The sequence below is a fragment of the Branchiostoma floridae genome, chromosome 3, assembly GCF_000003815.2.
Source record: "Branchiostoma floridae strain S238N-H82 chromosome 3, Bfl_VNyyK, whole genome shotgun sequence".
Lineage (NCBI taxonomy): Eukaryota > Metazoa > Chordata > Leptocardii > Amphioxiformes > Branchiostomatidae > Branchiostoma > Branchiostoma floridae.
In genome coordinates, this window is record NC_049981.1 from 19,851,744 (window position 1) to 19,864,308 (window position 12,565).

A 12,565-nucleotide genomic window follows, 5' to 3' on the forward strand; every position below is an offset into this window, starting at 1 on the left:
TATGTCATATTTCACTACCCCCTAGTTCTGTAGCTTCCACAGCAGGTCCCTAGAGCCTTGAATCTTGGTACTTTTTTACATTTCCTGTATTAGCTACCACATTCAAGACCTGGTTGCCCAACCTACTATGCATTAACGCACCAGCCTACCATGCTACAAGAGAAAACTTGGCTGGGGAAGCTCACAGGCTTGCTGTCAGACTTAACTTCATATACAGAGTTCTTGAATTTGAAATGGCCGAAAATTGATGTGTGTTGATGTCATCCATATAATCGCATCAACACAACCTACTAGTATTTATGATTCAATGAACAAAGACGTCTGTACATACTATAGAGCCTTCTGATGTTATTGAAAAATGAATCTTAGAAATCATACTTTAGTTCTTGATTCCTGACGCCATGTAATGAAGTTAATTTCCACTCATGATGTCATAGAAAAGAGTGTTTATTTTGTACAAACTTACTGTTTACTCATTTTATGGCACTGTTATGGCTGAATGTAATCAGGAAATGTTGAATTTTGGTGACATAAATATTTTAACACTTGACGCCAATCTTAATTACGTGGCTCTTGTGGTAAAACATGGTGTTGAACTTCATATCTCCATCAAGTCAGTTGAAGCAGAGCTCATGTTCCTGAACACCACAATACCAGCGGACATAGCAAGTACCAGTACGTACCAACACAAAGGGACAGTCTCGGAAATTCTGCCGTCTCCAAAACTGGAGGAACAAGGTAAAAGATCCAAATTACTAGTAATGTTATATAAAAAAAGGAAACCAATACAGCCTAAAAGAGTGTGCCTGGGGAAATCCAATTGACTACAAGCAGTTGTGAGCAAGAGCCAGACAGCATCGAATTATTAATATATAATTGTATTTGCATTAACATTTTGAAATACTGTAACTCTTTAGACAATTGCAGTGGTTTTCTGTCACTATCAAAGAAGGAAGAAGAAGGTTGTCATGGCGTAATAAGTTTGCGTTGAAATAATCCTGTAGTATAGTCAGTCCTTTTGGAGGTGTCAAAACTTTGTGCTAGAAAGATCATAGCAAAAAATTAAAAGTTACAGTAAATGTCTATGAATGTCTGACTTGTTCAGGGATTATTGATAGCACTAGTATCACTATTTTGATTGGTTTCAAATATGTTGGAAAATTTTGTGACATAACTTGTTCTTATATCATAGATATAAGTTTTTATCATTACATATTGTACAGTGTTTCTCATGATTTAAGACTGATTCAAAGAAGAGCAAGAGCAGTTTAGGAGTGTCTACATTAATTTTGAATTGTGATGTCTCTTACCATCAGAACAGCCAAGTGAAGCCACGCCTCCTCTGATGCCATGTCCTATACTTGAGCTGTGCTCTGAACTCCCAAATATGGTCATCAAGCCTCCTTACATCATCCAAACTCTTGGCTATGGAAAACAGCTACATCCACCAATGAAGATTTGTAATGTGGCACAACAGGGTGTGAATGGTAAGGGACATTTTGTAACAGGTAATTTGGTGCTCTGCATGTAACATGCGCAAAGTGGTCATTTGTCGTAACGTTCAGACCCTTGAACTGCCTAGTGCAACATAGGACAGCAAGTTTTCTTGCTGTTTCTGTAGCAGGGTGGACAGGTACAGGTACAAGGAGTGGTTGCTGGCTAGCCTCTACCAGGCTCCCCAGCAGGTCGCTGGAAAAACTAGTAGAAATTGGTCAAATAGGCAGAAAACACACCAGAGGATTACAGGTTGCAAACTGTACTCCTCAGCCAACAAACTCCTTTGGTGTGTTTTCTGTCTATTTGACCAATTTCTACTATTTTTCCAGTGACCTGGTGAACCTGGTAGAGGCTAGTTGCTGCCCCTTCACCTTTAACATGATCTACTTAAGTAGGCACCTTCTCAAATGCTGAGCCCCCTTTTCACATCCCTTTCAAAAGATGGCAATATTAGAACCAGGAGTTAAACTGTGATGCAGCTACCAATTGATGGTTCTCATATTTTAAAAACTCATGTTAGAATCAAATATCAAAATCGAAACTGTGGGGGAAGTGTGCATACAGTTTCAGGGAATTAACAGAGATGCAAATTTCCCTTCCAACTCTGTATTTTCATTATGTCCTTCCGCTAGAATTTGTCCAGCTAAATGTCTGAGTACCAGCAAATCTAATTAATGTGGTCATGTTTCTTCCTGCGATTCTTTAATTGGCCCAGCTCATTTTAGCATGTTGCCTTTATACAGCAGAATACAACTCTCTGTTCATCAAGTTTCTCAGCCTCAACCTTTCTGCAGGTGACGTCTTATTGCTCAATGCTGGAAAAGGTCATCGCTTAACCTCGAAATCAAACAAACTCGGTGAGCGACTTGTATTTTGTATACACAAACACACACACATATACACACTCCAGAACATAACCTTCTCAGCAAAAGTGTGTATCTACTAGCTTGTCAGTGAATTATGGCAGGACTGTATCAAACATCTCACCAGGCCTGTCTCAAGATTAAAGACATTTTGTCATTGCAAATTTGAAAATAGAATTTTGCCTACTAAGTAACTGGAAATAGCATAGATATTGCACTTTGAGTTTCAACATTCCAGGTTTTTTTAAGAATCAACATAAATCACTATCGCTTTTTAACCACACTCACTCACTACCAGTACGCCTATCTGACAAACTGATGGTGGATGAATTTTTCTCCACAGAAACAATTGAGTTGGCCGGATTGTCCTTCAGTATCATCTTCTACCCTGCAAAAAAGAGGGACCGACGATTGACAGGATTTCAGATGCTGGTGTATGCAGACAACACTTCGCAGACCCATGTGGAATATTGTATCAGCAGGGCCCTGTCAACAACAACAATCTCCCCAAAACAATAAGGCCTTGATTTCTTTTCACACTGACTTGATTATAAGGGTGCCATGCCCCCCAAATTGTGTGACCATACTGTAAACTGTAAAAAAAAAAGCTGCATAAGAAGCAAATTTTTTTCTTTAAGTTGCCCATAACTATTGAATGTGAAGTCGCGTGGCGCAGTGGCGGCATTTGTGCCTCGTGACCGAGAGGTTGCTGGTTAGAATCCGACTGCATGTCACCAATCTTGTGCCCTTGGGAAAGTCACTTTACACAGCAGCTTTCCTCACTATACTCAGGTGAAAATGAGTAGCCGGTGCAATGGCCTAGTGGGTAGAGTGTTCGCCTTGCATTCAGAAGGTCGTGAGTTCGATCCCGGCCGAGTCATACCAAAGACTTTAATAATGGTACATGCTTTCTCTGCTTAGCACTCAGCATTCGGGAAAGGGTATGGAAGTTGAACACACACCACTACCAGTGGACTAGCCCCCTGCTGTAGTGATTGCATTGTGTGTGGCCCAGGGCTAATGAAACAGAGATGGGCACCGCCCTATGCGCCATCTTGGCACGGGAAGGGTTTAACTAACTATAAATATTGAAAAATAGATGCTTTTGTTGTAGAAGGCCTATCTTTTTTTAAAGATATGTAAGTTAGCTGAAAAATGCCTTTGTAGCCCTGAGTGAAGTCTTCCAAAATAAGATTTAAAAAATGTGAAGTAACAAAAATATACAATTTATTAGTATACCATACTCTGTGTGTTCAATCATCTGCTCAACCTTCCTGACCAATTACATTTCATTCTAAAGGAAGCTTTTTTGTTGCCTTTCTTTTCACATCAGTTTTATTGTGCCAAGAGGATGTCATCCATATAATCAAATCAGTATGGCCTGATGATAACCAATGCTTTCCACACCAATAGAGCACACTCATCTGATGTCATCAGTATGTCCGCTGCTGCATTTGTATCTATTTGCTTGTCAGTGAATTATGGCAGGACCTTATCAAACATATCACCAGGGCTGTCTTCAGCTTACAGTTTTTTCCATCCTTTTGGGACCCAAGGCTATTGGTTTTGATGCTTAATCTGTTAATTTATCCTTATAAAAACACATTTTCATCAATTTCATGTCATGAAGATCATATTTTTTGGATGTGCTGGTTACTATCTAATTCATGATTCATGATAAAACAGAAAAGTTTATGTTTTGGATAGTGACACAGACATGTTAAGTTAGTTGTCTGATGTTTTTGTGTATAGTGCTGAATTTATAGATCTATACACTTAACTTAAGTAACATTAATGGAATAAGTGAAAAGGATGAACAGGTCTATGCTGAGGTGAAGATGACAGGGTTTTATTTGGGAACTCTCACATCAAATAACTGCACTGGTGCAAGTGTAGGATTATAAAGATTTAGTCTGACTGTCCCTGGAGGACACTTCTTCATGTTCACCATGAAAGAAATAAAGCATTCAGAGATTTATGTAATGTGCGTCAGCTGTAATGAATTTCATGAAAGGTGGTTATAACTGTAATTTATCACTTCTCCTGACTAAATACTGAAGACCTTGGTGTCCTTGGTGCTAGATAACCTTCACTGTACCTTTCCATAGTGCTAAAGAGCCTTCCCTTTGACTTGACTTATGTGCTGAAGGGCCTTCCCTTTACCATTATTTAGTGCTGAAGAACCTTCCCCTGCCCAGCCCTTGGTGCCAAAGAACCTTCCCTATACCATTCCTTAGTGCTGAAGAACCTTTATTCATTACAACCTGTTCTTCATACTGAAGAGCCTTTCCTGTCCCATCTTTAGTCCGGAAGGACCTTCCATGTACCCTGTCCTCAATGCTGAAGGGCCTTCTTTGTACACTGCCCTTAGTGCTGAACACCTCTGTACCTTGTTCTTGTTGCTGAAGGGCCTTCTATCCCTGTCTTAAGTACTGAAGAACCTTCCATGTACCCTGTCCTTAGTGCTGAAGGACCTTCTCTGTACCCTGTCCTTAGTACTGAAGACCTTCCATGTACTCTGTCCTTAGTACTGAAAAAAAACCTTCTCTACATGCTGTCCATAGTGCTAAAGGACCTTCTTTGTACCCTGTCCTTAGTGCTGAAGGACCTTCTCTGTACCCTGTCCTTAGTGCTGAAGGGCACTGTTGCCGAAGGACCTTCTCTGTACCCTGTCATTAGTGCTGAAGACCTTCTCTGTACTTTGTCCTTAGTGCCAAAGGACCTTCTCTGTACTCTGTCCTTAGTGCTGAAGGACCTTCTCTGTACCATGTCCTTAGTGCTGAAGGGCCTTCTCTGTACCCTGTCCTTAGTGCCGAAGGACCTTCTCTGTACCCTGTCCTTAGTGCTGAATACCTTCTCTGTACCTTGTCTATGCCTTGTCTCTATACCTTCTCTGTAAGTGCTGAAGGAGCTTCTCTGCACCCTGTCCTTAGTGCCGAAAGGACCTTCTCTGTACCCTGTCCTTAGTGCTGAATACCTTCTCTGTACCCTGTCCTTAGTGCCAAAGGACCTTCTCTGTACCCTGTCCTTAGTGCTGAATACCTTCTCTGTACCTTGTCTGTACCTTGTCTCTATACCTTCTCTGTAAGTGATGAAGGAGCTTCTCTGTACCCTGTCCTTAGTGCTGAAGGGCCTTCTCTGTACCCTGTCCTTAGTGCTGAAGGGCCTTCTCTGTACCCTGTCCTTAGTGCCGAAGGACCTTCTCTGTACCCTGTCATTAGTGCTGAAGACCTTCTCTGTACTTTGTCCTAGTGCCAAAGGACCTTCTCTGTACTCTGTCCTTAGTGCTGAAGGACCTTCTCTGCACCCTGTCCTTAGTGCTGAAGGGCCTTCTCTGTACCCTGTCCTTAGTGCCGAAGGACCTTCTCTGTACTCTGTCCTTAGTGCTGAATACCTTCTCTGTACCTTGTCTCTATACCTTCTCTGTAAGTGATGAAGGAGCTTCTCTGTACCCTGTCCTTAGTGCTGAAGGGCCTTCTCTGTACCCTGTCCTTAGAGCTGAAGGACCTTCTCTGTACCCTGTCCTTAGTGCTGAAGGACCTTCTCTGTACCCTGTCCTTAGTGCTGAAGGACCTTCTCTGTACCCTGTCCTTAGTGCTGAAGAACCTTCTCTGCACCCTGTCCTTAGTACTGAGGGGCCTTCTCTGTGTCCTGTCCTTAGTGCCAAAGGACCTTATCTGAACCCTGTCCTTAGTGTTGAATGACCCTCTCTGTACACTGTCCTTAGTGCTGAATGACCTTCTCTGTATACTGTTTGTAGTGCTGAATGACCTTCTCTGTACCCTGTCCTTAGTGCTGAATGACCTTCTCTGTACCCTGTCCTTAGTGCTGAAGGACCTTCTCTGTACCCTGTCCTTAGTGCTGAAGGACCTTCTCTGTACCCTGTCCTTAGTGCTGAAGGACCTTCTCTGTACCCTGTCCTTAGTGCTGAAGGACCTTCTCTGTACCCTGTCCTTAGTGCTGAAGGACTGTCTATCCAGACTTAAGTCAAAGGTGAAGGTTGCCTACCTTTCTGTGGAAAATCCTTCTCATCTTTCTGTACACCTCCTCTCATGGGCTGATTCTACTCTTTGAAAGGACTGCGACTAAATGTGCAAACACAGACTGAATTGGTCTGGCTGATTCATAGACTTGCAAATGGACTTTAAGCTCTTTGAGTGGGGTGGGTTCTTTAAACTGCTCAGATTTAACTAAATTTTAAGGTTACCCCCATCTAGATTAATCTGGGCAATTGAAGAAAAAGTGTGGGAGGTACCTGTTATTGAGACATACAGAACAAAAGAATGGAAACCGATAAGACTGAGACCTGTGATCATAGAAAAGGAGGCTTGAAATATAGTTTTTAAAAGTTTGTCCATAGTTGATACTAAGAACAGCAAATATTGCACAAAATCACATGCATGTAGACCACTGAGTACATGTACATGCATTTTGTGATTTTGGCAAAACACCAAATGTAAAAAGGTTTTGTTATGGTAACAGATTTGCTTTTCTTATGTGCTCAAGCATCAAAAGGATTAGTCAGGATTTCTCTGCAACTGAAGTCAGCATAAGCAGTATTTTTTTGGTGGCCAATCTGAATAGAGACTCGCTGCCTTTTGATAATCTCCAAACAGATTTACCTGTGGCTTAAGACAGTATCAAAAGCTCTCCAAGCGCAGTGTCCAAATCCCAACAGTGGGGGTTGGACACTGCTTGGCGAGCCTTTGATACTGTCTTATGGTACATTGTAGATCTCCTTGGATATTAGCTTTTTGGCATAAAAAGCAGCTCACAGTCTCTGACGGAACATTTGGCTAGAAGTACGTATGAGATATGAAGTTGACACTGGCTAAAATCCTATATCTGCTTTTAACCACTTGTGTGCTCCAAGACATTCCATACAAGACACTAGCTGCAATGGACAATGTTGTGTGAGTACCTTGATGTTGGTTTTACTAGCTATATGTCTCTATCGTTATAGCAAATCCAATGAAAACATGTTATGAAAAAAAAGTTTGTCAGGGTAGTATTCTAAAAATTGTCTCAAGAAAGTTAAAAAACCATGGACTACATAAATGACTGCACCAATAGCCTTCTGCCACCCTTTTGGATCCAGAGATAATGTCTAACATTAGTAACTTAGAATTTTGAAATTATAGTAAAAGCATTTGAATATGGCATGTCTACCAAATCTTAATATTTTCACATTAATAGCTGTATACGTTATGACAAAGGAAGAGATAACTTTGATGGGAACATACCCTGAATAACAATTTCCTGAATAAAAATTTAACCATTTCAATGGCCCTCTTTCAGTAAACATTGTGTGATGTTATGCTTCATTTATTGTACTTCATTATAGCTTAACTGCTGCAAGCCAGTGCACCAACAAGCACCAAGGAGTTTTTTCATCATGGCATTTTAGTGTGGGTGAAATGGGGAACATAAACTACATTATCAGCAATCGTTCTATTGTAAGTAAGTTTTGCCATAACTCTAAACTTGGATGATATTCCTTTATTAGTATCTGTATGGTAAAGATATCTAAATATGGAGATACTACTAGTACAGTATAATGAAAGATGTGTAAATTGCAGTGGATGAAAAGAAGAGTAAAAGGTTACAATATGTAGAGAGATTGACATTTACCCATTTGTATTTGAGATGCAATCTGGACGCAGGGTCATCAGTGGTGGCTCTCCTACAGTCAACACAAGAGGTGAAACAACAACAGGTACAGAATAACAATGTTACTTATTCACAACCACATAATTCAAAGTGCCAGCGGTTCTGTGACCGCCTGTCATTTTTTTTTCCGCAACCTGATGAAATGATTCACAAAGGTTCTGCAAGGGTACAGTTAACAAACCAAATAGCTACATGAGTACATGGCTACTATGGAGAATTTGAAAAGTCATGTCTGACTTGGAACCTAAGCATAAAGGTATGTAAATATATGGGACGGGTTTTCTGAATGTTAAAAATCTGTGCACGTGTTAAAAAATTAAGTTCTTGAAATATTTCAGAAAATGTGCAGGGAGAAAATCTTAGGCAGAAAATTTGACCCCATTATATGATTTACCTGAATTTTTGGTTTGAAAAGCTCCTGATTTTAAGGTCCCTTGGAAATAGGTTAATTTGCATATCCAGAATATTTCAAAATCACTTAAATTTGACACAAATACATGGAAAAATTACTAATATGAGGCTTTGTGTTGTTAAGTATAACAGCTTGAGGCTTTTCTCCTGTCTATAAGCTTCATTTCATCATTTCTTAAGCAGATTGTTTCACATGCAAATTTCAACCTTTGCTGAACGTTAAAACTAAATATTCAAAAATCACTTTAGAAACTCCTTGAATATTTACAGAAAGGGATGTTGTACTCTTGAATGCAACAATATGATACTTCATTTCATTTTGTGCTATCTTTTTTAAGCTTTTAACTAAGTTAAAAACTGCAAAAAAAGCTTTGAATCCCCAGGGAATCAGCTTATTTGCATATTTTAACACACAGATTTTAACGCGCAAATTTTTAACATGCACAAAACTCCAACCCTGTTGTACAGTCTGACCCTGTTAGAAAAGGTTGGTATTCATTTCTCAATTTAGATATTTCTATTGTGCAAGTAACAGTTAATTTTTGTGGCATTGATATCTTTAGAAAGTTTTTTTCAATGAGTTTGCTCAGTGCACAGGTTGACCACTGAACTAAGTTGGTGGAATATGGCAATGAAGACTAGGTGTGGGTTGTACTCGGGAGGGAAACAGTTGTCAGGGTTTCATAATGCTGCAGTCCGTGGTGAGTTGTTGCTTTAAATTGTGAAACCTTCTTACCTTCAGAACAAAGCGTACGTCTGACCCTGCAGCCTTTTCTGAAACCCTGCCCTGTGGTGGAGATCTGTTCCAACACTAACCCCTCCAGAGTAGAAAATCCAGTCTACATCATACAAACATGTGGCTATGGACGACACACTTTCCCACCGAAAACAGGATGTAATCTTAGTCTTTCAGCAGGTATGTTGGTTGGTTGGTTGGTTGATTGATTGGCAACAATGTGATTAGGGTACTCTGCAAGCAGAGGTTGAGTCGTGTAGATATAGTAGCACATTGTAGTTGGAAAAATTACACCGGCGCTCCTCTTACCTCTGCCTCAAATCGGAACGGCACAAGCCTTTTAATCTAATCACTTTGACACATTCAGGGCGTTTTGTAACTAGGTGTTAAGTATTCGACAGGAGTTAGGAGCACCGGTGTAATTTTTCCGACTACTACTATATCTACGTGACTCAACCTCTGCTTGGAGAGTAATTAGGGACCCCCCTTCATTGTTTAAAGCCCCCAATTTGAATGCCATGTGTAGGCAATGTACTTCAGCATTCAGATGTTGTTTTGGAGATGACATAAGCTTACTGGTTTAATGTTTGGAGGGAGCCCTGAGCATGTTAAAGGGACTCATCACACTTATAATAAAAGTAGGGGTCTGCTGAAATGTGTGCAGATCTGTGCAGCCCAAAACGTTTCTTATGCGTGACCTGTAAACCGTCTTAAGGCTGTTTTTACACTTTATGCAAGCTATGTAACACTAGACTGTGAGGTTTGATCCACTCACATTGGGATGGTTTTCAATATCTGTCTGTGGTAGGTTCGTTGACGTATTCCAGGTATGACTTTTGTCAAACACAACTTTATGTCCCATTCCAGATGACAATATTACAATTTTTTTCACAATTGGCTATGGATTATATTCAAGACTTTTCTCTTTCTGACAAAAAGGTCAAAGAAACATAACTTAGTCTTGTAGTTGAAGCCTGAAGAGATACTCTTTCACCCCATACACAGTTACTATGCTTTAAAAGATTTATTGTTGACATGTTGGCAGGAAAGTATGATCCCCTGTTCATCAAGTTCCTCAACCTGAATATTTCTGAAGGTGACACCTTGAAAATCTACAGCCAAGTGCAGCATTCCCTCAACGCATCTACCATACCAGGTGGGTAACTTTTTTGTTTAAGAGTCTACCGTACCAGGTGGGTAACTTGTTTGTTTAAGAGTCTACCGTACCAGGTGGGTAACTTGTTTGTTTAAGAGTCTACCGTACCAGGTGGGTAACTTGTTTGTTTAAGAGTCTACCGTACCTTGTACATCAGTTTATTGACCGGTGCAATGGCCAAACGGGAAGAGTGTTTGACTTGCAGGCCGAGTAAAAGCAAAGACTTTAAATCTAAAACCTCTTTCTCTGCTTAGCACTCAGCATTTGGGGGAGAGTATGGTAGTTGGACGCACAGACAACTACCAGTGCATTAGCCCCATATGTAGTGATTGTGCAAAAGCTATGTGGCCCAGGGCTACAGAAACAGAGATGGGTGCCCCCCAATGCACCATTTGGTGGAAAAAGGACTTAAACATAAACATCAGTTTCCACCAGTCTCCTTATGTGGCTGTCAAGATAGTTCAAACTGACCAAACTCACCTCTGACAAGCTCGCAGTGCTACAAAGTTTCACATGGCCAGTGCTCTGGCACAGTCTTAAATTTCTTTGTTGAACTTCTAGTTTCAATATGGAGAACACATGTTAAATGGTGGTTTAATGAGTTAAATACAAGCACTTTGCGGGTGGAATACACTGACCAGGGAGGTTGGACCGCTGGACAGCTGTCACTGGCATATCATTCACCTTACTTGGCCACTTTCTACCATTTCTTTAATTAGCTACCAAGAAATTCTAGTCTGTATCTTTGTCTTAACTGGCACTTATTTGGCAATCTACTATCACTTCAGATGAAAGGAAAAGTTTTCCTTTTATCTAAGTAGATGACAGATTGTCAAATAATCAGAAAATGTATATGGTAGTACTGTAGAACAATATGGAAAAATATGTATTTCCTCATGGGTTGGTTAAGTAGGTGTTTGCCAGTTGTGCAAAGTGAATCAAAGTGATATGTCTTCTAAGCAACTTATATACCTGGACAAGAACTTTGAAGTCCACTGCAACAAAAAGAGATAAGCTTCTAAGTTCTTTATCCCCCAGGACCCATCAGGGTGCAGAATTACTACAGTGTCTATTACAAGTCAGCAAAGGCCATGGATCGTCCCACTTGGGGCTGGCGAGCCCTGGTGTATGCAGAGGTGGCCACAGAGGCTGAAATGAAACGATGCATGAACAGCACACCAACAGTACCCTGTGTTCCCCAGCGTCCCTCTTCATGGGCATGAAGCATAGTGTCAGAGAATCAATTTTTCCCTTAGTGAGTGTAGCACTCCAGCTGACATGCACACTACCGGAAAGGGTTGCAGTCCTTAAGATGGGATATTAAGCCGTGGTCCACTGTTCATTGTTCAAGAAGTGCTACTGGGAATTTCCCCTGTAACAATGAACTTGTAAATACTGTACATAGCCTCTATATTTTCTGTCATACCCAGTGGAAGATTAGCTCTTCAGTCAGCCACACTGGTTGCAGATCACTTTGTTCCCTCAACAAAATTTTGTAATGTTGGTAAATGACTGAGTATATTGAGACAATGCTTTGTAAATATGACAGTACGTTTAGGACCCCATTTGTAACACTGCAACAGCAACACCTAGCTGCAACATTAAGTAGAACCCGTCCTAAAGCCCTGAGGAAGGTGACAGTCACAGACAGTCTGCACTCAGCAGCGTGGATACCACCTTGGTTGTGAATATTAAATATCTTGATACTCTGTGCCTCAAAAATGCTGACATACCTAGTTGGCCAGTATCCAAGATCAAAAGGCTTGATCACATCAATCACAAGGTGACTGTAGAGTCTGTAGAGTCAGAGTATAGACAGCATAGTCATAGCCTGCAAGCAACATTTCTGTAATCAAGGTTATCACGGAGGTTGCACACAAATACATGTGTGACTTCCAGTAATTGGAAACGTCCCTTGCACCCCGACAAGGTCGTATAGTTTTCTTTGGCTCCTGGATAGAACCAGATGTTGTATTTGTTTCTAAACATTACCTAGTGCAAATGTAACATTGAAAATACTCCATAAAAAGTCAATTAGCTAGGAAACAGATTCCAGTGTCTTTTTCACTTTTATTAAGATGTCAATTCTATGTACTGGTTAGAATTCTGTATTCTTTCTGCACCAATTAATTTGTCTCCCCATTAATAAAGCTATTTGCATAAACATAATACTTTGTATGATACATATAACATTGGACCCACTTAAATGTGCTTAAATGTGGCATCAGGTGC

General features: G+C 40.5%; 3 protein-coding genes across 3 annotated transcripts in view; 2 read left to right on the forward strand and 1 right to left on the reverse strand.

Annotated features, from left to right (window-relative positions):
* The first annotated feature begins 33 nt into the window (after window positions 1-33).
* On the forward strand, window positions 34-3,117 carry LOC118410832. The gene is made up of 4 exons (XM_035812668.1): window positions 34-738; window positions 1,317-1,487; window positions 2,241-2,354; window positions 2,704-3,117. The coding sequence occupies exons 1-4, from the start codon at window positions 492-494 to the stop codon at window positions 2,877-2,879; spliced, it is 708 nt and encodes a 235-aa protein (XP_035668561.1). The 5' UTR covers window positions 34-491; the 3' UTR covers window positions 2,880-3,117.
* A 3,264-nt stretch (window positions 3,118-6,381) lies between these two features.
* LOC118410913 lies at window positions 6,382-12,205 on the forward strand. Its single transcript, XM_035812812.1, has 5 exons — window positions 6,382-8,076; window positions 9,184-9,357; window positions 10,223-10,333; window positions 11,372-11,613; window positions 11,645-12,205. The coding sequence occupies exons 1-4, from the start codon at window positions 8,007-8,009 to the stop codon at window positions 11,554-11,556; spliced, it is 540 nt and encodes a 179-aa protein (XP_035668705.1). The 5' UTR covers window positions 6,382-8,006; the 3' UTR covers window positions 11,557-11,613; window positions 11,645-12,205.
* A 196-nt stretch (window positions 12,206-12,401) lies between these two features.
* Window positions 12,402-12,565, reverse strand: part of LOC118410911 (phosphatidylcholine:ceramide cholinephosphotransferase 1-like) — a gene marked incomplete in the record, with an annotated part of 19,209 nt that continues 19,045 nt past the window's right edge. Inside the window, 1 exon segment of the mRNA XM_035812811.1 lies at window positions 12,402-12,565.